Here is a 24,198-nt window from a genome sequence, read left to right as displayed (position 1 = left end):
GTTAACTAGCCTAACAAGCTAACACAACCTCCCCCTCACTTATCTCAGTTATTGTGGGCAAGTCCATGGCACCCCAATAGTTGCTGCTAATGACGCTCACAGTTCCCGTTGGCACTCCGCTGTTCCCTGCTGTGGTGCGGTCGTAACTGACAGTCCCAGGAGTAGACTCTCTGTGCTGGCCTGACTGGAGAGAGGCGCGCACTGTTCCCGCGCTCCTCTCCTGCGGGTCCTCCCTCGCCGCGCTGATGACGTGTGTGCGCACGGCACGCACGCCTTACCAGCAGCCCCAGCGCTCAGAAAGGGGCGGCGGCGATACAGTAAGTGAGTGTGGGCGGGGGAGATCACACGTCCCGCCCCCCCGCGTTCCTCCAGCACAGATTCTTTCATCCTCGGCGGCCGTGCAGGAGCCGAGGATGAATCGCATGAAATCCTGTGCGTGTCACCCCAAATGGCAACGCGTGTCAGCACTGACACGCGTGTCATAGGTTCGCCATCACTGGCTTAGAGCAAGGTATCAATATACAGACATGAAGAAATTAAATATTCTCAGTGTGTGGCCACCCCTCCCCCTCCCATTGGCGGGTCTGAAACAGGAAAGAATTCCAGCTCTGTTCACAGGATTCAATATTCTTCCTATTAGAAGGACACATCAGGCTCCTGCTCACCGTTATTTCTGTGGCCTTGGCAGTCATCCCATGGAAACTCAGCATGACTATCTCCAGGCCGTGAAAAAGTCAGACTTTACCAGATCATCCGGCCGGCTAGGTGGGCGATATGTCCGACAGTAAGTAAGGCAATTGCTGCAAAGAGACACAAAAGAACAAGATAAACAGGATAAAGAAGCCAACCATCTACTTCTTTGGTGTGCACATATGTCGGGCACAGATCAGCCCCTACTTGCTACAAAGTTACAATGCACAGACTGATCACTGTCAGAGAGGAGACCGCTCCCTCCTGCTTGCAGCAGACTTATGACATCATCGCATTTTGTGATAGCATCGGGCAGGTGAAAGGTGATCTTTATGGAAATATTGGGGGTAAAAAACAAAAATGAATTATTTTACATAATATCTTTTTTTATACTTTTTTCTCTACTTACATATATGCCGGTGTATAAGACGAGCGGGCATATAAGACAGCCCCCTAATCTTACAGTTGTTTAGCATTTTTTTCTTGTACTTATCGTATAAGACGACCCCCTTCCGAGGCTTCCGACGCTTGATATTTCGTCCTAGCAGAAGAGCTGGCGCCATATCCTATTTCCTGCTGGAGCCAATCACAGTGAGCGATGTATTCTATTAATGAATACAAAGCCTGCTTGGATTGGCAGAGGCTGTATCATCATCAGCCCGCGCCTCTCTGACTCTCAATGCCAATCCGACTGGCAGAGGTTGTTACTCCAATCCGAGCAGGCTCTGTATTCATATGAATACATTGCTCACCGGGATTGTCTCAGCGGTATATACTGTATGTAGCCGAAGCTACATACAGTATTACCGAACCCTCAGAAGGGGCTGATCCGGCGTATAATAATACAACCCCCGATTTTTGGCCAGTTTTTTTAAGTGTAAAAGGTTATCTCATACGCTGGAAAATATTTAATTTATTTAAACAAACATAAATATTTATTTATTGTATTTAATATATTTTTTACACTTTTTTCTTTACTTAACTTTATTGCTATAACAAGGGGCAAATAGGCAAATAACCCCCTATATGTAATGGGTAATATATTAGCTGTAATGGAGGATAGTGGGGAAATTGATAGTCTAATAGGCTAACAAGCCCCCTATGTTATTGCATTGGGTAGGTGATAGGTCATTTTTATAGAGACATTGGGGGGGGGGGGGCTAGACCCCCAATGTCTCCATGAAGAGAACCGGTCACCTGCTCAATGGAATAACATAGGGGGCTTTTAAACTACAAATTTTCCCCCTGTCCTTCATTACAGCTAATCAAGCACAGGTCATGCTTGATTAGCTGCATCCTCGGCTCCAGTAACCAAGGAGTTGCAGCTGTAAACCCAGAAATTGGGTAATACACATCTCTTCTGGATTCATTAATCTTAAAGGGGATCAGGGAACAAATATGAAAAGCCATTTCCTGCAGTCTTGATCATCCCAGAGGAATGGGAGGGCCTGAGAAGCACCGCAAGTGGTGGCAGTGGGAAGGTGTACCATTCAGAGCCCTATAGAAGTGATCATAAATGGGATCACTTTCATGTAAAAAGCCCTTCGCTGGCTCTACAAATAGCAAGCTTATGGCTGCTGCTTGCTTTAACCCCTTGTATACAGCACCGTTTATGAACGTTCGTTGGTAGATGGGGTGACACTTTTCTGAAAAATTATACTGTTCCTGTATATTATGAAAGGTCAGAAATGTATTCATGGAAACATGGAAAGTTACTGGCAGGTGCACTTGAACCTTTTACCCAGCTTGAAAAAAAAAAACAGCCACTAGAAGGAGCTCTTATGCTACGTACACACGATCGAACTGTATGACGACTTAGTCCGTCATACAATCCGACGGACAATCCGACGTACTTTCCACTGAAAGGACTTGACCACACACGGATACACAAACAGTCCGACGAAAGCTTGCGCGATGACGTACAGCACGTACGACGGGACTAGAAATAGGAAGTCCAAGACACAGCAAAGCACCCTTTGTGCTCCTTCTGCTGACTTTGCGTTAGTGGAAGTTTGGTTAGAGACGATTCGCGCTTTTCAGACTTCAGCTTAATTCGTCCGTTATTTTTTTTTTTTATTTATTCTCGAATTGGAATATTAATCATAGGATGAGGATGAATAAAGACATTTGTGATAACTCTGTGTGAATATAAGCAGCAAAGCAACTTCACTTTTCTTGCATTATGAAGAAGAAAAGAATGTGCTATATTAAAAAAACACAAAATTAGCAGCATGATGAATATGCTAGCTTCAATACGAACACTAGTTTTACAAGACAGAGCGCTTCCGCCCTGTAAATCCTTTCTGGGCATGCGCCATTCTTAGTCCGTCGGACCAGCATACTGACGACCGTATTGTCCGCTGAAACCAAAGTACGACGGAAAGATTGTTGTGCAAACCGAAATTCTTAGTACTCCGGACTGCACGCTGAAAAAGTCAGCTGAAGCCCACACACGAGCGGATTGTCCGTTGAAATGTGTTTCAACGGACTAAGTACGTCATACAGTTCGATCGTGTGTACGCGGCATAACAAAGCTGAATTTGAAATAGAACCAGGCAAATATGGATCAGAAGTGTCCTATCAGGAACTATCTTTAGGTAAATATTATAATAGCTGAAGATGAGACTCACTGAAAACACATCACCATCCCCTATTCAATACAAATTACCAGAGGCGGAGGAGGAGGAAGAAGAAAGGAAGGATTGAAGGAAGAAAAAAGAAAAAAGAAGAAGAAAGAGGAAGGAAGGAAAAGAAGAAAGAAGAAGAAAAAAAGAAGAAGAAATGAAGGAAGGAAGGAAAAGAAGAAAGAAAGGAAAGAAGGGAAAGAAGAAGAAAAAGAAAGGAAGGAAGGAAATTAATTAAGAAGAAGAAAAAGTAGAAAGGAAGGAAGATAAAGACGAAAGGAAGGAAAAGAACAAAGAAGAAAAAGAGGAAAGGAGGGAAGGAAAAGAAGAAAGAAGAAGAAAAAGAAGAATTTTTCCTTATGTCCCCTCACTTACTCATATTGTCAGATATAGATGAATTTCATCAGGGTGAGCTTTGTTTGTGGAAAATATCGTCCAGCTTCCTCCCAAAGACATCTCGCAGTCATGTGCGAAATTCCTGCCGGCAAAAAATAAAAAGAACGCAAGATTGTTAATACATCGATATGCGGGGATGGCAGCTGACCGAGAGATGACAGCCCAATGGCAGAGTGCACACAGCAAGACAACGCTGCTGCTAATTGCAAAGCAGTGTCTTAGCATTGTAAGTCCCCATCAGGAAGTGCTGTTACTGGTAGGATCTACAGGTAAGAATCTCGGCAAAAGATTCACACACAAGGATTTGCTTAAAGTGGACTAAAAACATCAATTTAATGGATTAGCAACAGTTACATTCAAAGCCTGCCAAATATGCTAACTGACACAGTTGCTTGTGCTCTCAGCTGAAATGTTAAGCCATGAAATGACTGGTGACATAACTGATCACATGTGCAGCACCATGGCTGCTGCAGATCAAACAGAGGCTGAGATGGCAGCTCCCCTGGCTGTAAAGGAGAGAAGGGTTTAGTTCCACTTTAACCACTTCCCGCCCGGCCTATAGCAAAACGACGGCCGGGCGGTGGTTGCGTTATCCTGACTGGGCGTCAGATGATGTCCAGCAGGATAACAGCCACTGTGCGCACCAACGTGATCGATGGTGCGGTGTGTCAGCCAGACACACCGCTACACCGATCTCAGTAAAGAGCCTCCAGCGGAGGCTCTTTACCATGTGATCAGCCATGTCCAATCACGGCTGATCACAATGTAAACAGGAAGAGCTGTTGATCGGCTTTTCCTCACTCATGTATGATAGACGTGAGTAGAGGAGAGACGATCACAGCAGGTCACATGACAGTTGATGGATGGCTTCCTTTCAAGCCATACATTGTGTACAATTGTGCTGTTAGCTGACATTGGTCACATGGTACAGACTGGGTCCAATCACAACAAAATAAACTAAATGAATCAATTTCATTCTTTCATTCAGTAAAATTCTTGCTTAAAGTAATAAAATTCATTGCTATATGCAAACATAATGTGTAAAAAAAAATAAAAAATAATAATAATAATAATAATAATGATCACTTCTCCAGAGTAGTACAATCTTAATATGGCACATTATTTTGCTCTGGTCAAAAAGTGTGTTAAAAAAATATATACATAATACATTTTTTGTCCTCTTATCTCAGACTGTCTACTTTCGAAAAATGGGTTATTTGGGGGATATTTGGACTGTCCTGGCATTTTAATTACTTGCCAACCATACACTGTGTATATATGGCGGCAAGGCAGTTCTGCTGCACAACATCACATACTCAATACGTGATCGTGTACTTCCGGATCTGGAGTGCGTGGGCACCGCCGCCGGCCCACTCCTGCTGTGATGATTCTGTACACAGGCAGAACGGCGGTCTGTCAGTAGAGAAGACATGGAGCCTGTGTCTCTGCTAAGCAGAGGCCCCGATCCATGCCTTCCCCTAGTACAAGCACCTCCCCCACAGTAGTAAAACTCTGGTCAGGCACACATTTAACCCTTTGCTCACCCCTGATGTTTAACCCCTTCTAAGTCAGTGTCATTAGTACAGTGACAGTGCATATTTTCTAGCACTGATCACTGTATTAGTCTCACTAGTCCCCAAATAGTGCCAGTTAGATGTCCCAAATTTTCACTGCAACATCGCAGTGCCGTTAGAAGTCGCAGATCGCTGCCATTACTACTATAAAATTAATTAATATAAATATCCCATAGTTTGTAGAAGCTATAACTTTTTCGCAAACCAATCAATATACCCTTATTGGGATTTTTTATTAAACAAAAATATGAATACATATTGGCCTAAATTGATGAAGAAATTCGATTTTTTACATAATTTTATTGGATATGTTTATTAAGCCAAAATAAAAAATATTCATTTTTTTAAATTTTTGGTGTTTTTTCATTAAAAAAATAGTTTTTCAAATTGTTTGTCTTTTTTAATTTTTTTTTTACCAAATATATATATATATTGGATATGATTTATAGTAGAAAGTAAAAAAAAATACTGTTTTGTATATTGTGCAATGTGACTTGTATATTATGTAAATCTAATTGTCTATTGTGACCAAAAATTGTAGTTGTTTTTATGATTATAACCCAAAAAATAAAATCAGTGGATGTGATCAAATGCCACCAAAAGAAAGCGCGATTTGTGGGGAAGGGGGAGACATCAATTTTATTTGAGTACAGCGCCGCACAACCAATTGTCAGTTATCGCAAAAATGGCCTGGTGATTAGGGGGGTTAAATCTTTCGGAGGTCAAGTGGTTAGGGGCCTCAAAAAATAGAACAGGCTGTCAGTACTGATCAATTTTCAAATATATAGAGTACTGTATACACCATAGATTGCAGAGGTTATAACTAAGAAACCAGTTAATATACCTTTTTTTTATTTTCCAAAGACATGTAGCAGAATACATTCTGGCCTAAAATTAATTTGAAGAAATTAAATTGTTTTAATTATCATTTAATACACGCTTATTGGGATTATTTTTTTTACCAAAAAAATGTAGCAGAATACATATTGACCTAAACTTGTGAAAACATTTGATTATTTTAATTATTTTATTGGATATGTTTTATAACTGAAAATAAAAACGATTCCTTTTTTAAAAATTTTCGGTGTTTTCATTAAAAATAAATAATGTTTTTCCCAATTTTTTTTTTCTTTTTTCCAATTTTTTTTTAACCAAAAATATATAAACAGAATACATATTGGCCTAAATGAATGAAGCAATATGTTTTTGTTATTGCTATTATTTTTTTACTATCTACCAGAATACATTTTGGCCTAGATTTATATAGAAATTAGATTTTTTTTAAATTATTTTATTGGATACGTTTTATAACATTTTTGGTCTTTTTAATTTATTTTATTTTTTTAACAAAAAGATTTCAAACGCTATAAGTAAGAAAAAAAATATATACTTTTTTTAAATCAAAGACATGTAGCAGAATACATTTTGGTTAAAATTTTATGAAGATTTTTTTTAAACTATTTTATTAGATATGTTTCCTAACTAAAAATAAAAAATATTCCTTTTTTTAAATTTTGTGTTTTTTCAGTCATTTTTATTTATGTTTTTTTATTACCAAAAAGATTGTAGATAACAAAGAAACCAATTAATATATAAAAAAAAATTTTTTAACCAAAGACATGTACCAGAATACGTTTTGCCCTAAATTTATGTAGAAATTCGATTTTTTTAATTATTTTATTCGATATATTTAAAAACTGAAAATATTTTTTTTTTTTTCATTTTTGGATTTTTTTCATTTATTTACTTTTTAAAGAAAATATTGTAAACACTATAAGAAAACAATTTATACTTTTTTTTTAATCAAAGTCAAGTCGCAGAATGCATTTTGGTCTAAATTTATGAAGATTTTTTTTAACTATTTTATTGGATATATTTTATAACTGGAAATTTTGGTCTTTTTTACATTTGAATTTTCTGTTTATTTACATAATAAAAATTCCCAGTGGAGATCAAATACTACCAAAAGAAAGCTCTATTTGTGGGTAAAAAAATGTGTAAATTTCATTTGTATACAGTGTTGCATAATGATGTAATTGCCAATTGAAGTAGAACAGTGCTAAATAGCAAAAAAGTTCTGGTCATGAAAGGGTTAAAACCTTCTGGAGTTGACAGGGGGAGAAGGATCCTTATCCTGGTGTGTTATCTTTGTGAAATTTGTCAATATGAGGACATCACATTTCATGGATGGGGTCGTTCTTGTTATTTGCCACACATCTGAATTTTACATTTATCTATCTATCTATTTATGGGAAGTAAAACAGAAATAAACTTGTTTATTGCAGAAATGTAAATCTCAGCAGTCATCTCATCCTCCCCTCCCCCACAGAATAGAGAAAATTTGAAATCTGACAGTTGACAGTTGACAGTTGAAATCCAGAAATGTACTGGCTGAGGTCATGTGACTGTACTGGCTGGCTTTTTGCCAACTTAGGGGAGGAGTCACGGTGACCAGCACTGTGATTTGATTGGCCGGCGTGACAAGCACTGCGACGTGATTGGTCAGTGTGACCAGCTCTAGGATGTCATTGGCAGTGCCGCTATAAAAAGCAGTCTCACACCTGTGGAGCTCAGAAGAGTCTGACTTCTCTTGGTGTGAAGACCTATTCTGAGCTCCTAAGAGATTTCTTCTTCTAGCGTATGATTTTCACTGTGTTTTTAACCAGTGAAATGAGACCATTTATAATGGAAAGCATGATTGCAGAGATAAGACCTGAGCCATTTAATGGCTTTCTGGATCATGATAGGGATGTAGTCCACGCCATATCATCTGTGAGGACTCCCCAGAGCTGTGTCCCTAATAACATCAGGGGAAATATTGCAGCCATTAGGAAGATCATGAAAAATGCCGCGCCAGCTAGAAAGCCCATGAAAATTGCCGTCGCCGCTGAAGTCTCGCCTCTTGTTACTCCCCCCGGCTGTGACACTAGAGAGGGCATGAGAAATATTTCAGCGATTAGAAAGATCATGAGAAATGCCGCACCAGCTAGAAAGCCTCTGAGGATTGCAGCAGCAGAAGTCCCGCCTCTTGTCACTCCCCCGAGCTGTGACACTAGAAACATCAAACTTGTCACAGCAGGAAATGTCCAATCAATACCATCACACGGCGACAGCCAGTCACCTTTCATATTGCACCGCCTGCTCGGAGAAGGCGGATTCGGACAGGTCTTTCTGGCAACTCATTCTGCAGCCAAGAAGATCATGGCCATCAAGTCTGTAGTGAAGACTTCAGATCAACGTAGCGCCATTGAAACAGAGCAGAAGGTCATGCAGATGGCGGCAGGGTGTCCATTCCTCACCCAACTTTACACCACTTTTCAGACCCGCCATTCTGCCTGTTTCGCTATGGAATACGTCTCTGGAGGGGATCTGTTTGATTTCACCAATAAACATTTCCCTCTTCCTATTTCCGTCATAAGGTAAGTCTCATCACCACAATGAGAATAGAATAGAAAGTAATCTTTATAAGATATGTTGCTTTACAATCCAGGCTTTTAGGAGTTTAGAATTACATTGGACTCCATTAGAATGCGTAGCTACATCAGTCCACCCAGATCTGACGTAGATACTTTAGAGTAATGTCACTCCGTCCCGCCAAAAATTGGGGACCACGCGCCTCTCCCAAGCTTAGATACGCTATATTATCATAGTAGGGTTGGTGTTCCAAGTAGACTGTTCACACACATGGCATTCTGCAATCCCAGTTTCTCCAAAGCGGCAGTGATTGCACCATGTGGGGAAGGAGATGGAGACAGTCCAGAGTCACCTAGTAACGTTCTCTAAGAGGTTTGCCGGGAGATGGAGCTGGGTTTCTGATCATGTGACCACTGCCATGATTGGCTGTCACAGTGGTCACATGATCAGAGAGCTCCCAATCGCATGTAGATATCGGGAGCTTTCCTTTAGGCAGCAGTAACTGTGCCAGGAGTGCATCCTCAGGACAGCTCTGTTTACATTCTGGCACCCATACATGCGGCCTCTCAGTGTTAATTCCCACCCACCTAGAGGCCACATATATGCATACCACCAGCACGAAGGGGTTAACACTTCTGGACCAATGATGTACTGGTACCTCATAACCCTGGTACTGCTTTTTAGAGGTGGCGGTCTAACTAACAGCTGGATTGGTTTTACATGCAGCAGGAGGGGACTTCCTCCACTCCCGGCACCTACCACAGATTTCTCAGGCTCTCTCATCCTACCGGGAGACCCAGGCGACCAGCCGGCACGTCTACTGGCTGGTCAGACAGCTGAACAAAGCTGTGATCGTGATCGATCGGCTCTCCGCTATGGTACCACGGATGTGATGACATTGAGACCTGACATTTTTAAGAAATCAAAATCATTCAAAAACTCAGATCTCGGTGTTGTGAATGCTGTTAAGGGCAGAGGAGAGACTTGGGGTCTTATAGTACCAGTCACATGCCTATTGCTGTGACAAGCATGTTTACAGCCTGGATCCTACCAATGGGTTCTCCCAGGAGACTCCAGAAAAACCAGAAATGGTGAGCAGGTGCCATGCCCAGAACTCCAACCGTACGGTAACCTAAACAAGCTCAAAGTTGGGACCGGTAATGGGATAGAGCCAGGTACTCCCTCCCCCTGCCCATGGATAATGTTTATACTTAAGTCTAATCACTGTAAAATCTAATTCATTTTTCTCTTTTATAGATTCATTGCGGCGGAAATAGCCTGCGGACTTGAGTTCCTCCACGGACGTGGCATAGTTCATAGAGACCTCAAGTTAAGCAACATCTTAATGGACAATGAAGGTCACGTCCGTATTGCAGACTATGGATTGGCAGAAATGGATCTGTTTGGTAATAGGAAGGTGACGGGCGTAGCCGGAACGATTGGATACATAGCGCCAGAAGTAAGTCACGCTCTTTTTACCCAACACTAGACCTCATCTATTCAGCATATCACAATCCAATCACTATCCCTCTGATACTTGTAATATAAACATTTTAGATTGCATACAGAACCCTGCAATGTAAAACACCTGATTGGTAATCATTAACCACTTAAGGACCAGGCCTCTTTTTCAGACTTGGTGTTTTCATGTTTAAAACTGTTTTTTTTGCTAGAAAATTACTTAGAACTCCCAAACATTTTATATTGTTTTTTTTCTAACACCCTAGAGAATAAAATGGCGGTCATTGAAATACTTTTTTTTACACCGTATTTGCGCAGCGGTCTTACAAGCGCACTTTTTTTTTTAAAAATGCACTTTTTTGAATAAAAAAAAAATAAGACAACAGTAAAATTAGCCCAATTTTTTTTTATATTGTGAAAGATAATGGTATGCCAAGTAAATTGATACCCAACATGTCACGCTTCAAAATTGCGCCCGCTCGTGGAATGGCGTCAAACTTTTAGCCTTAAAAATCTCCATAAGCGACATTTAAAAAATTCTACAGGTTGCATTTTTTGCGTTACAGAGGAGGTCTAGGGCTAGAATTATTGCTCTCGCTCTACCGATCGCGGCGATACCTCACATGTATGGTTTTGAACACCGTTTTCATATGCGGGCGCTACTCACGTATGCGCCCGCTTCTGTGCGCAAGCTCGTCGTGACGGGGTGTTTTTTAAAAAAAAAAAAATTTCTTATTTATTTTAATTGATTTTATTTATTTTTACACTGTTTTAAAAAAAAAAAAAAATGGATCACTTTTATTCCTATTACAAGGAATGTAAACATCCCTTGTAATAGAAAAAAGCATGACAGGTCCTCTTAAATATGAGATCTGGGGTCAAAAACTCCTCAGATCTCATATTTGGGCTAAAAAAAAAAAAAAGAAAGAAAATCTGACATTTAAAAAAATATATACCTTTAAGAGGTATGGGCGGAAGTGACGTTTTGACGTCGCTTCCGCCCTCCTATGGTATAGAGACGAGTGGGGGCCATCTTAGCCTCACTTGTCTCTATGCCCAGCTAGGAAGAGGACCCGATCGCCTCCGCCGCTACCGACGGCTCCAGTAAGTGGCGGAAGGTGCGGGAGGGCGGCGGGAGGGGGGTGGCACCTCTTCCGCCGCCGATAGCGGTGATCTTACGGCGAATCAGCCGCGGAGACCACCATTATCGTACAGCCGACCGCCGCCTGAAGAGATGGATATCTCGGTTGTGGCAGCAGCTGCTGCCGTTACCGAGATATCCCTCTTCAAAAAAAGGACGTACATCCCCGTTAGGCGGTCCACAAGTGGTTAAGCTCTTAAAATTATTTTAAAAAAATATGTTAACCACTTGCTGACCGCCGCACGAACATATACGTCAACACAATGGCACGGATAGGCAAATGGGCGTAGAGGTACGTCCCTTTAAATTTGCTGTTGTGTGGTCGCGTGCAAGCTCCAAGATCATGCCCATGGGACACGCAAATTCGATGTCTGACGGTGTCCCGCGATCGTGTCACGGAGCTGAAGAACGGGGAGATGTCAGTGTAAACACAACTTCTCCCCGTTCTTCCTAGTGACCTGTCACTGTTCATCTGCTATAGGGAGCAGCGATCAGTGATGTGCCACTCATAGCCACACCCCCTAACAGTTAGAACACATCCCTAGGACACACTTAACCCCCTTCCTAGCCCCCTAGTGGTTAACCAATCAAACGCTTATTGTGATTTTATTTTTATACCAAAAACATGTAGAAGAATATATAGCCTAAACTGAGGAAAAAAATTAGTTTTTATATTCTTTTGGGGGATATTTATTATAGCAAAAAGTAAAAAATATTGCTTTTTTTCAAAATTGTTGCTCTTTTTTTGTTTTTAATGCAAAAAATAAAACCACAGAGGTGATCAAATACCACCAAAAGAAAGCTCCATTTGTGGGGGGGGGGAAAAAAGACGTAAATTTTGTTTGGGAGCCACATAGCATGACCAGGCAATTGTCAGTTAAAACAACGCAGTGCTGAATCACAAAAATTGCTCTGGTCTTTGGCCAGCCAATTAGTCCAGGCTGAAGTGGTTAATATATGTCCATGGGGGCAGCCATTGCGTATGCCGCCTCTGCCTCCTGGTTAGCTGTTGGGCACAGTGGTTGTTCTTTGCTATTCCTCTTGCTTAAAGCGAGTCTAGCTACAATATCTATAATAATGGACATATGAAATAGTAAACATATCAAATTTTAAAAAGCTACATCAAGGTTAATGTTGCAATGATTTCTACTGGAGAGCAGATATCACTAAGAGAACTCTGATTTGATTAGGGTGAATCACATGACTAGGCTCTCGCTCGTTTTTTTTTTTTTTATGTTTACACCCATTCCCTGTAATAGCACTCAAAGTCCCAATTCCACCGCTGTGCTTTATAAATGTCATTTTTATTAAAGTAGCGCTATTGCCACAATAAGGACATACTGATGCTTTGTAAATGCCTCCCTTAGAATACACGTTCAATGAATATATATTATTATTTCTCCTATAAAAGGATGCTAAGTTTGTAGGAACTAAGTAACTGATTTCTCTTCTCTGATTACCAGGTTATCAATGGCGACTTCTACCAGTTTGCACCCGACTGGTTTTCCATGGGGGTTGTCATATACAAGATGGCCACAGGAACTGTACCATTCCGTGACGATACCACTCAGGTATACAGGAGGGCCGTGAATTACGAAGATCCTGTTTACCCCCCGGACATGGACCAACATCTGAAGCACTTCCTAGGAGGAGTAAGTACAAGACATTTTCTAATTCTGAAGAAGCACAGGGAAGGTTTCTAGGCCTACTGCTGCTGCTTTAGCGGTATAATGTAGGGGTGTTGCCAATTCTGGTTGTCAGCTGGATTGTTGGGTAGTTTGGCTTCTTCATTCCATGGTGTAGATCCAATGGGAATACTTCATCCTGGGGCTTAGGGCTCAGACGATGATGTCACATGGGGTCAATCGCTGATGTGCACATTGTATGAGGTTATTAAAGCAGAACTCCTCCCCATTTATTATTGTTTTGAACATAGTGGGGAGGATTAGATCACCTGCCGTCATTGTGTCCCTGTTGTAGACATTTTGTTTCATATCATGTCCTGAGGACATGGAAATCTCACAAAGGGGGGACACAGAAAGCAACCACAACCTAACAGAGGGGTTCTAACCCATTCCAACTCCATTCATTAAACTGCTTTTATCGCCCGGTGCTGATAAATGATGTTAATGAGAAGAAAAAAAGATCTTTAAAAATATCCAATCTCCTCCCTTTTCTTGTGGCTGTAATTCTCCTTAAAGTGTCACCACCAATCTAAAGATCTCAGGGAGTTAGAAGCGATCTAATGGCGGCACATCATAACATAACATTCCAGCACAACACTGATTTGTTGTGCTGGAATATAATATGAATTCCATCCATGTCAGTAGACATCCAGCACCTGTACTTGGCTATATATGTGCCTTCACATGCTATGATCCTCCAATGGGTGAAAGGACCGCCCAGGAGGAGACGCACTGTAGTCAAAGTTTTTTTTTTCTTTTCTAAAAAGTGCAAAATGAACTCAAAATAACTCTTAATTTCTCTTTTATAGCTGCTATGCAAATGTCCGGAGAAGAGGCTTGGAGTTGGCAGCGACATAAGACGGCATCCATTCATGAGGTTCATCAATTGGAAGTCGATGGAACAAGGGAAAGGACGGCCCCCTTTCTCTGTAGGTCCGGTAAGTACACAAATCTTTATAGGATGAGGATTCAAAAAGAAGATTGTTACACACTGTAAGGAGCATTGCTGTGTCCTTACAGCTAATATAGGGGGTACAGACATATCCCAGCCTGCAGGAAAACCTCACAGTTAATCAGTCAATATTTCATTTTCTACGGAAGTAAATAAGAATGTAACTTTCTAGGCATCAGACACAATGGGGATGATTTACTAAAACTGGAGAGTGATAAATCTGATGCAGCTGTGAATGGTAGCCAATCAGCTTCTAACTTTCTGCTTGTTCAATAAAGCTTTGACAAAAACATGTCAGCTGATTGGTTACCATGCAGAGCTGCACCAGGTTTTGCACTCTCCAGTTTTAGTAAATAAACCCCATTGGTGCACAGCTGGGAGTGATAGTTGAAGTGAGAAGGTGCAATGGTTCATAATACAATGTCTGGGGTGTCTAGGACATGTGACTTTCACCATCATGATGTGGTGGAAGGCATGGGACCAGACATGTAGTTTGCATCTAGATTTGTATCCTATCTGCTCCTCCACTGCATGGAAAGAGGAAGAAGGTTCTAGGTTGTATTAAAGAAGTTAGTCAATGTTAAAGCCCAACTCAAAAAATAAATAGATTGCGCAATAGGCAACCACCACCCCCACCCCACACTCTAATGTTTTATTGCTTGTAAACTCTAGGGGCAGAGAAAGAGGGACCTAGCCCTAACCTCTCTGCATCATCATGTACAATACAGGCCTATCAGTCTTACATTGTATGTGGGGGTAAGAATGTGACCGTGGCTGGGAAAGCTTTAGAGAAGGTCTGTGAGGGATGGGTTGCATAGATGAAGGCTGTCCAAAGAAAGGAATACATTAGTATACCTTATTCCTCTACCCCTAGGCACAAAATCCCCCCCCCCCCCCCCCCCACACACACACACACACACACAAATACTGCAAGGGTAATTTATACTTGTTTCAGGAATTGGGCTTTAAGCAATATCCTGATATTTACTCAGGTCAGAAATCTATGAATACAGAATCTCATATTTGTTTTTCATTTTACAGCCCACCAACATGGACATGGAAACATCTTCTCGACTTCCTCCGTCAGCGATAGATGGCAAGGCATTGGAAATTCCAGGAAAGAAAGTATTCTTGCCTGGATTCCCTAACATCGACATGATCAACCTATAGTGTGTAGTGTGGTGTGTGTGTAGTGTGTGGTGTGTGTCGTGTGTCGTGTGTTTAGTGTGTAATGTGTGGTGTGTTTAGTTTTTAATGTGTGGTGTGTTTAGTGTGTAGTGTAGTGTAGTGTAGTGTAGTGTTTAGTGGAGAGTGTGTTCCATCAGTGTGCCAGCCAGCAAGCCCAGCAACATCAGGGTACCAGCCAGCAAGCCCACCAACATCAGGGTGCCAGTCAGCAAGCCCACCAACATCTGGGTGCCAGCCAGCAAGCCCATCAACATCTGGGTGCCAGCCAGCAAGCCCACCAACATCAGGGTGCCAGTCAGCAAGCCCACCAACATCAGGGTGCCAGTCAGCAAGCCCACCAACATCAGGGTGCCAGTCAGCAAGCCCACCAACATCAGGGTGCCAGTAAGCAAGCCCACCAACATCAGGGTGCCAGTCAGCAAGCCCACCAACATCAGGGTGCCAGTCAGCAAGCCCATCAACATCAGGGTGCCAGTCAGCAAGCCCACTAACATCAGGGTGCCAGTCAGCAAGCCCACCAACATCAGGGTGCCAGTCAGCAAGCCCACCAACATCAGGGTGCCAGTCAGCAAGCCCACCAACATCAGGGTGCCAGTAAGCAAGCCCACCAACATCAGGGTGCCAGTCAGCAAGCCCACCAACATCAGGGTGCCAGTCAGCAAGCCCATCAACATCAGGGTGCCAGTCAGCAAGCCCACTAACATCAGGGTGCCAGCCAGCAAGCCCACCAACATCAGGGTGCCAGCCAGCAAGCCCACCAACATCAGGGTGCCAGTCAGCAAGCCCACCAACATCAGGGTGCCAGTCAGCAAGCCCACCAACATCAGGGTGCCAGTAAGCAAGCCCACCAACATCAGGGTGCCAGTCAGCAAGCCCACCAACATCAGGGTGCCAGTCAGCAAGCCCATCAACATCAGGGTGCCAGTCAGCAAGCCCACCAACATCAGGGTGCCGGCCAGCAAGCCCACCAACATCAGGGTGCCGGCCAGCAAGCCCACCAACATCAGGGTGCCGGCCAGCAAGCCCACCAACATCAGGGTGCCAGCCAGCAAGCCCACCCACATCAGGGTGCCAGCCAGCCAACCACAGCAAGGTGTCAGCCAGCCATCCACCCACAGCAAGGTGTCAGTCAGCAAGCCCACCCACAGCAGGGTGCCAGACAGAAAGCCCATTCACAGCAGGGTGCCAGCCAGAAAGCCCACCCAACGCAGGGAGGCCAGCCAGCAAGCCCACCCACAGCAGGGAGGCCAGCCAGCAAGCCCACCCACAGCAGGGAGGCCAGCCAGCCAGCCACAGCAGGCTGCAAGCCAGAAAGCCCACCCACAGCAGGGAGGCCAGCCAGCAAGCCCACCCACAGCAGGGAGGCAAGCCAGCCAGCCACAGCAGGCTGCAAGCCAGAAAGCCCAAGGGTGGATGGACATGATGAAGATTGGTCATATTTGGACAATAGTTCTTGATGTGACATAATACGTGGATTGTACTGCTATACCCATATATTCATGAGAGATACGGAGAGGACAATTCATCTGTAAAGACATTGATATCATCCTCAGAAGATACAGATGAAAAAAAAAACTGCACTGTACAGAGGAGCCACCCACAGCAGAGTGCGAGCCATGAAGCCCACCTGCAACAGGGTGCCTGCCAGCCAGCGAGCCATGAAGCCCACCTGCAACAGGGTGCCTGCCAGCCAGCAAGTCCACCCACAGCAGAGTGCGAGCCATGAAGCCCACCTGCAACAGGGTGCCTGCCAGCCAGCAAGTCCACCCACAGCAGAGTGCGAGCCATGAAGCCCATCCGCAACAGGGTGCCTGCCAGCCAGCAAGTCCACCCACAGCAGAGTGCGAGCCATGAAGCCCACCTGCAACAGGGTGCCTGCCAGCCAGCAAGTCCACCCACAGCAGGGTGTGTTGGAGAATAATCAGACCGTCTCTCAAGTCAAGGTAAGACATTAATTCCATATTCAAGAGAAATGGTTACATGTACGTTCAGGCTTCAAAAATCCATGCATCCATCATTGGCATTGATGTGAGCTATGTGTTTTTCAATTTCTGCTAATGTAAGCATTTTCATAGTTATATGATTATTCAGCATATTGAAGTATAATAGGGTTATATAAAACATATTTCTAAGCATTTTAAACTTAATTAAGATAAAGCTATATTTCTAGGCATATTCATAGTTGACATTTAGAGGTATAATACTTAATTTCTCTAACAGGGTGCCAGCCAGCAAGCCCAGCAACATCAGGGTGCCAGCCAGCAAGCCCAGCAACATCAGGGTGCCAGCCAGCAAGTCCACCAACATCAGGGTGCCAGCCAGCAAGCCCACCAACATCAGGGTGCCAGCCAGCAAGCCCACCAACATCAGGGTGCCAGCCAGCAAGCCCCCACATTAGGGTGTCAGCCAGCAAGCCTCCCCGCATCAGGGTGGCAGCCAGCAAGCCCACCTGCATCAGGGCGCCGGCCAATAACCCACCCACAGCAGGATGCCAACCAGCAAGCTCACCCACAGCAGGGTGCTGACAGCCTATGTTACGCTATGGGGACGGAGCAGCCGGGCAGCCGGGGAACACAGGTCCTAATTTGTGTGCATTCAGGGCCACTCACCCACTCCTGCACACCTGTTAAATTAGGGCTGTGTTTGTCCAGCCGCTGCGTCCCCGTAGGCTGGATTCACACCTATGCATTTCTAGTGCTCTTTGCATTTTGCACTACAGAATGTGTTCCATAGGAAACAATGTTAAATGGACTGTAGTGCAAATCTGCAAACTGCAAATAGCACTAAAACTGCATATGTGTGAATCCAGCATTAAAGAGGTGGATGGATATGATGATGAAGATTCCTCCCATATTTGGACAATAGTTCTTGATGTGACATAATGGATTGGATCTATATACCGATATATTCATGAGAAATTTGGGGAGGACAGTTCATCTGTAAAGACATTGATATCATATTCAAAGATCCTGATGAACAAAGATTCCTCATTTTTGTACATTACTTTTTGATATTCATCAAACAAGCTGTTTTAAATTGAAAACCATCAAAAGACATTGTAATGTCCACCCACAGATGTATAATACAGGGAGTAATCCGATCGCCTTCGGGGGTCAGGAAGGAATTTTTTCCCTGTTAGAGCAAATGACACCATGCTTTATCAGGGTTTTTTTCGCCTTCCTCTACATCTACACGGGTCTGGATAATCACACAAAAAAAACACAAAAAAAAAAAAAAAAAAAAAACTGCACTGTACAGAGGAGCCTTGACGAGGCAGTGCAGCTTCCACATACATTTGCAAATGTGTGCAATGTGACTGCCTGCACGGGGATGCATGGAGTGCCTGTACCCACTGCCCTCACACGGGGTATGGATTCATACGCCTTGTGTGAACGAGGCCTTAGGACCTCGCACTTTACAGAGCAGCCTTGGCAAAGCAGTGCAGCTTCCCCATTTGCAAATGTGTGCAACTAAGACCTCTGTTTTTAATGTCAAGTGTTAGATTGTGCATTTTTGGATTTATTTGCAGGCAAGCTGGTAAGTGTGCTGGGAAATCTTTTGTTTTTGTGTTGTGCAAAGCCCTTCCATGTGCACCTTACTTCAAAAGCTAGTTCTAAACTGCTGTAGCTGTCCTTCTTTGTACACTGCTATTAGATACAACTTATATTATGCATATACAATTTTACTGTTGTCAATAAACATCAGATGACAAGTAAATACATTCCCAGAGCACAATGGGTTATCTAAAGAGGCAGAGGGCATAGCAGACAAAGCCTGGATTTGGGAAGATATGTGTGACTGAATCCTTAGAGGGGAGCCGTAGAAAGGAGGAGACACGGCTGTAAATGTAGGCCTCCTAAAAGGGAATGTTTAACTGCAATGCATAGCAGGCCTCTGTTGTAGAAGCCCTTTCCTCAGAGGATGGACACCAAGCAAAAAGAAGAAGCTCATTACTCTTTACTCTGTGGGCCATTTCACTCCCAAGAGCTCAGGAGGAGCTGGTAGTACCAAGAGGAGTATGAAGGTAAAAGAAGGTTACTAAGGTCGAAAATTAACCACTTCCCACTTCCATGACGATGTATGTCGGCAGAATGGCACTGACAGGCATATGGGCGTACAGGTACGTCCCTTTAAGAATGCCGCCATGCAATCACGTGCGTGGGACGCTGTTCGGGACCCCCGTGGGTCTGGTCGCGGGTCCCGTGGACTCGATCGCCGCAGGGATACCTGCGATCGTCTCACGGGGAAGCTGAAGGGGGAGATGCGGAAGTAAATATCTCCCCGTTCTGCCTAGCAACAAATGATACTGATCTCTGCTCCCTGTTATTGGAGCAGAGATCGGTGTTCACTAACACACAGCCCAGCCCCCCACAGTTAGTAACACGCCCCTAGGACACACTTAACCCATACACTGCCACCCCCTGGTCAACCCCTTCACTGCCAGTGTCATTTACACAGGAATCAGTGCATTTGTATAGCACTGATTGCTGTATAAATGACAATGGTCCCAAAAATGTGTCAACAATGTCTGATTTGTCCACCATAATGTCGCAGTCACAATAAAAAAAAAATTAAAAAAAAATCGATGATCGCCGCCATTAATAGTAAAAAAAAAAATTAATAAAAATGCTATAAAACTATCTAAACTCCCTATTTTGTAAACGCTATATATTTTGCGCAAACCAATCAATTATCACTTATTGCGATTTTTTTTACCAAAAACATGTAGAATACGTATCGGCCTAAAATGAGGAAAAAAAATGTTTTTTTATATATATATTTTTGGCAAATATTTATTATAGCAAAAAGTAAAAAATAATGAGTTTTTTTCAAAATTTACGCTTTTTTTTGTTTATAGCACACAAAAAAAAACGCAGAGGTGATCAAATACCACCAAAAGAAAGCTCTATTTGTAGGACAAAAAGGACGTCAATTTTGTTTGGGAGCCACGTCGCACGACCATGCAATTGTCAGTTAAAGTGACGCAGTGCTGAATCGCAAAAAGTGCGAGTCTGGTCTTAAGCCAGCAAAATGGTCCTGTCTGAAAGTGGCTAAAGAAAGAAAGCCAATGGAAACTGCCATGAAAATCAGAATAGATGGGGATGATGTGTGACCCTCAATGAATTGCACATGAAGTGCTAACTGCGCAAGAAAAAAAAGATGGGAGGCCGAAACAAAGAGGAATAGGCCAAGAAATAGACTGACTCACCAATGAAATAAATACGTGAATATCTCAATTTCCTCTGAAATATGCAAACAAGGAGAAGGATCATTCCCGCACATCCAACAAAACCCATAGGTAGTGATGGTAGCAACAGTCTCAGCTCAGAATCCATCCAGGCCTTGCCCGCTCTGACATGTTTCGCCCTGTCCACTGGACTCAGCCTTGGGGGACCTCCATGACTAGATTTTGTAGGATGTGCGGCAAAAAAAGATCCTTTTTCTTGTTTAACCACTTTCAGACCGGACCATTTTGCTGGTAAATGACCAGAGGTCTTTTTACACTTTGGCACTGCGCTGCTTTAACTGGTAATTGCGCGGTCATGCAATGTTGTACCCAAACAAAATTTGCGTCCTTTTCTTCCCACAAATATAGCATTCTTTTGATGGTATTTGATTGCCTCTGCGATTTTTATTTTTTGCGATATAAACGTAAAAAGACCGCAAATTTTGAAAAAAAATGATATTTTCTACTTTTTGTTATTAGAAAAATCCAATAAACTCAATTTTAGTCATACATATAGGCCAAAATGTATTCAGCCACATGTCTTTGGTAAAAAAAAAGTCAATAATTGTATATTTATTGGTTTGCGCAAAAGTTGTCACATCTACAAACTAAGGTACGTTTTCTGGAATTTACGCAGCTTTTAGTTTACGACTGCCTATCTCATTTCTTGAGGTGCTAAAATGGCAGGGCAGTACAAAACCCCCCCAAATGACCCCATTTTGGAAAGTAGACCCCCTAAGGAAATTGATAAGAGGCATGTTGAGCCCATTGAATATTTTATTTTTTTGCCTCAAGCGATTGAATAATGACAAAAAAAAAAATTTTTTTTTTTTTTACACAAAGTTGTCACTAAATGATATATTGCTCACACATGCTATGGGCGTATGTGAAATGACACCCCAAAATAAATTCTGCTGCTTCTCCTGAGTACGGGGATACCACATATGTGGGACTTTTTGGGAGCCTAGCCGCGTACGGGGCCCCGAAAACCAAGCACCGCCTTCAGGCTTTCTAAGGGCGTAAATTTTTGAGTTCACTTCTCACTACCTATTACAGTTTTGAAGGCCATAAAATGCCAAGATGGAACAAAACCCCCACAAATGACCCCATTTTAGAAAGTAGACACCCCAAGCTATTTGCTAAGAGGCATGTTGAGTTCATGGAATATTTTATATTTTGCCACAAGTTGCGGGAAAATTACAAACTTTTTTTTTTTTTTTTCACAAAGTTGTCACTAAATGATATATTGCTCATGCATGCCATGGGCATATGTGAAATGACACCCCAAAATAAATTCTGCTGCTTCTCCTGAGTACGGGGATACCACATATGTGGGACTTTTTGGGAGCCTAGCCGCGTACGGGGCCCCGAAAACCAAGCACCGCCTTCAGGCTTTCTAAGGGCGTAAATTTTTGAGTTCACTTCTCACTACCTATTACAGTTTTGAAGGCCATAAAATGCCAAGATGGCACAAAACCCCCACAAATGACCCCATTTTAGAAAGTAGACACCCCAAGCTATTTGCTGAGAGGCATGTTGAGTCCATGGAATATTTTATATTTTGCCACAAGTTGCGGGAAAATTACAAACTTTTTTTTTTTTTTTTTCACAAAGTTGTCACTAAATGATATATTGCTCACACATGCTATGGGCATATGTGAAATGACACCCCAAAATAAATTCTGCTGCTTCTCCTGAGTACGGGGATACCACATATGTGGGACTTTTTGGGAGCCTAGCCACGTACGGGGCCCCGAAAACCAAGCACCACCTTCAGGCATTCTAAGGGCGTAAATTTTTGAGTTCACTTCTCACTACCTATTACAGTTTTGAAGGCCATAAAATGCCAAGATGGCACAAAACCCCCACAAATTACCCCATTTTAGAAAGTAGACACCCCAAGCTATTTGCTGAGAGGCATGTTGAGTCCATGGAATATTTTATATTTTGCCACAAGTTGCGGGAAAATTACAAACTTTTTTTTTTTTTTTTTCACAAAGTTGTCACTAAATGATATATTGCTCACACATGCTATGGGCATATGTGAAATGACACCCCAAAATAAATTCTGCTGCTTCTCCTGAGTACGGGGATACCACATATGTGGGACTTTTTGGGAGCCTAGCCGCGTACGGGGCCCCGAAAACCAAGCACCGCCTTCAGGCTTTCTAAGGGCGTTACAGTTTTGAAGGCCATAAAATGCCAAGATGGCACAAACCCCCCCCAAATGACCCCATTTTGGAAAGTAGACACCCCTAAATTTAGGGGTACACTAGTGAGACTAGGTAATAAATGGCGGGTGCCCTGAAACTATAAAAAAATAACTAACCAACCAGCGTCACCTGTAACAGTTATATGGTGATCACTGGTGAAAGGGTTAACTAGGGGGCAATCAGGGGGCTTTATGCGGTAGTATATGGGGGTCCCTGGCGCTATAAAAAGCTGCGGCGAACCTAAATACCTACCTGCCTAACTAGCGTCACCTGTGACACTAATACGGCGATCAGAAAAATGATCGCTTATTAGGCTGGGTTCACACTGGAGCGATACGGAAACGCCGCGAATCCGCGGCGGGTTCCCGCATCGCATGCCTCCCGGCGGCAGTTCACACTGCCCTATGCGAACTGCTGGGAGTGTCAGTGAAATGTTACTGACACCCCCAGATCAGTTCGCATATCGCAGTGAGATCTGCAAACTCGGATCGCATGGTGTGAACACCCATGCGATCCGATTCTGCTGCGGGCCAAAAAAAGGGTCCCGTGCGAATTTGCGGCGGGTGTGGCGGGTGCGGCGAATGGCTGAACTCGAATCGCACAGAGATCGGATGTGATTTGCACTGCAGTGCGGTGCGAATCACATTCGTTCTCATAAACCGCTGCAATGTGAACCCAGCCTTAGTGACACTGGCGACGGGGGGTGATCACGGGGTTAAACCTTTATTGGGGGGGTTAGGGGGGTACATTAGAACTAAAGGGGGCTAACTCTAACTGCCCTAACAGTTATTACAGTCACAAATGACACCAATGCAAAAAAAAATAAAAAATTACATTGGTGTCACTGTGACTGGGGGGCAGGGGTAATTGGGGGGGGTGATCGGGGGGTAAAGGGGGGGTGTGAGTGTGCCTGGCATGTTCTACTGTGTGTGTAGAGTGTTGGTGCAACTCACCGATCCGCTCTCCTCCGTGTCGGAACGAAAAATACCGACACGGAGGAGAGAATACATCACTTCCTCTCCTGTGTTTACATTACAGGAGAGGAAGTGATGTCACGGGGGATTTCTATTCATCGGGAGCGATCGCGAGGGGGTGGCCATGAATGAATGGCCGCCCCCTCGTCCCGGATCGCTCCCGGACGAAAACCGACCGCCGCAGGCACCGGGCGGGGGCCCGATCGGGCCCCCGACCCGCGGGAGGCAAGGGACGTACATGTAAGTCCTTATGCCTGCCCGTGCCATTCTGCCGACGTACATCAGCGTGCGGCGGTCGGCAACTGGTTAAATTCACCAAGCTGAGACAAGCCCAGTGGTGTCACTAGGTTTGGTGTCACCTGGTGTGTAAAAACCCGGTGTCACTCCCCTTATCAGACCAGCTCAGAGTTGGAGGTTCAGCTACTGTACATATATATTGTAAGGGATCTTCCCGGGGTAGGGTGTGTTTGGACACAGTTCACAGCAGACTTGGAATATATGAAGCAGATCTTGGCGTTTATTCGTGGTACAAACAGTCCAGCAAACAAAACATACAGCAACACCGTGCTTTCTAAGTACAACAAAATAAACAAAAGACCTAGCCCGGCTGGGCGCTTACTAACAGGTTCTTCTCACCTATCTGACATTTATAAAGACAG

The 24,198-nt window shown here is 43.4% G+C and overlaps 1 protein-coding gene across 13 annotated transcripts in view; it reads right to left on the bottom strand.

Moving 5' to 3' along the window:
• Positions 1–24,198, bottom strand: part of LOC143928148 (F-box only protein 31-B-like) — a 219,652-nt gene that overhangs the window by 54,841 nt on the left and 140,613 nt on the right. For all 13 annotated transcript variants that reach the window (XM_077452897.1, XM_077452871.1, XM_077452879.1 and 10 more), the window contains 2 exons: positions 3,690–3,792; positions 666–800 (listed from right to left, as the gene is read on the bottom strand). In XM_077452897.1, the coding sequence (XP_077309023.1) occupies positions 666–710 (45 nt within the window). In that variant the 5' untranslated portion in view covers positions 711–800; positions 3,690–3,792. The remainder of the gene's footprint in view (positions 1–665; positions 801–3,689; positions 3,793–24,198) is intronic.

This window comes from Lithobates pipiens, unplaced genomic scaffold (assembly GCF_037356315.1).
Source record: "Lithobates pipiens isolate NorthernLeopardFrog02 unplaced genomic scaffold, aLitPip1_a1.2 Scaffold_10, whole genome shotgun sequence".
Classification (NCBI taxonomy): domain Eukaryota; kingdom Metazoa; phylum Chordata; class Amphibia; order Anura; family Ranidae; genus Lithobates; species Lithobates pipiens.
The sequence above is the reverse complement of the archived record's forward strand: the minus strand, read 5'-3'. Positions and strand labels throughout refer to the sequence as shown.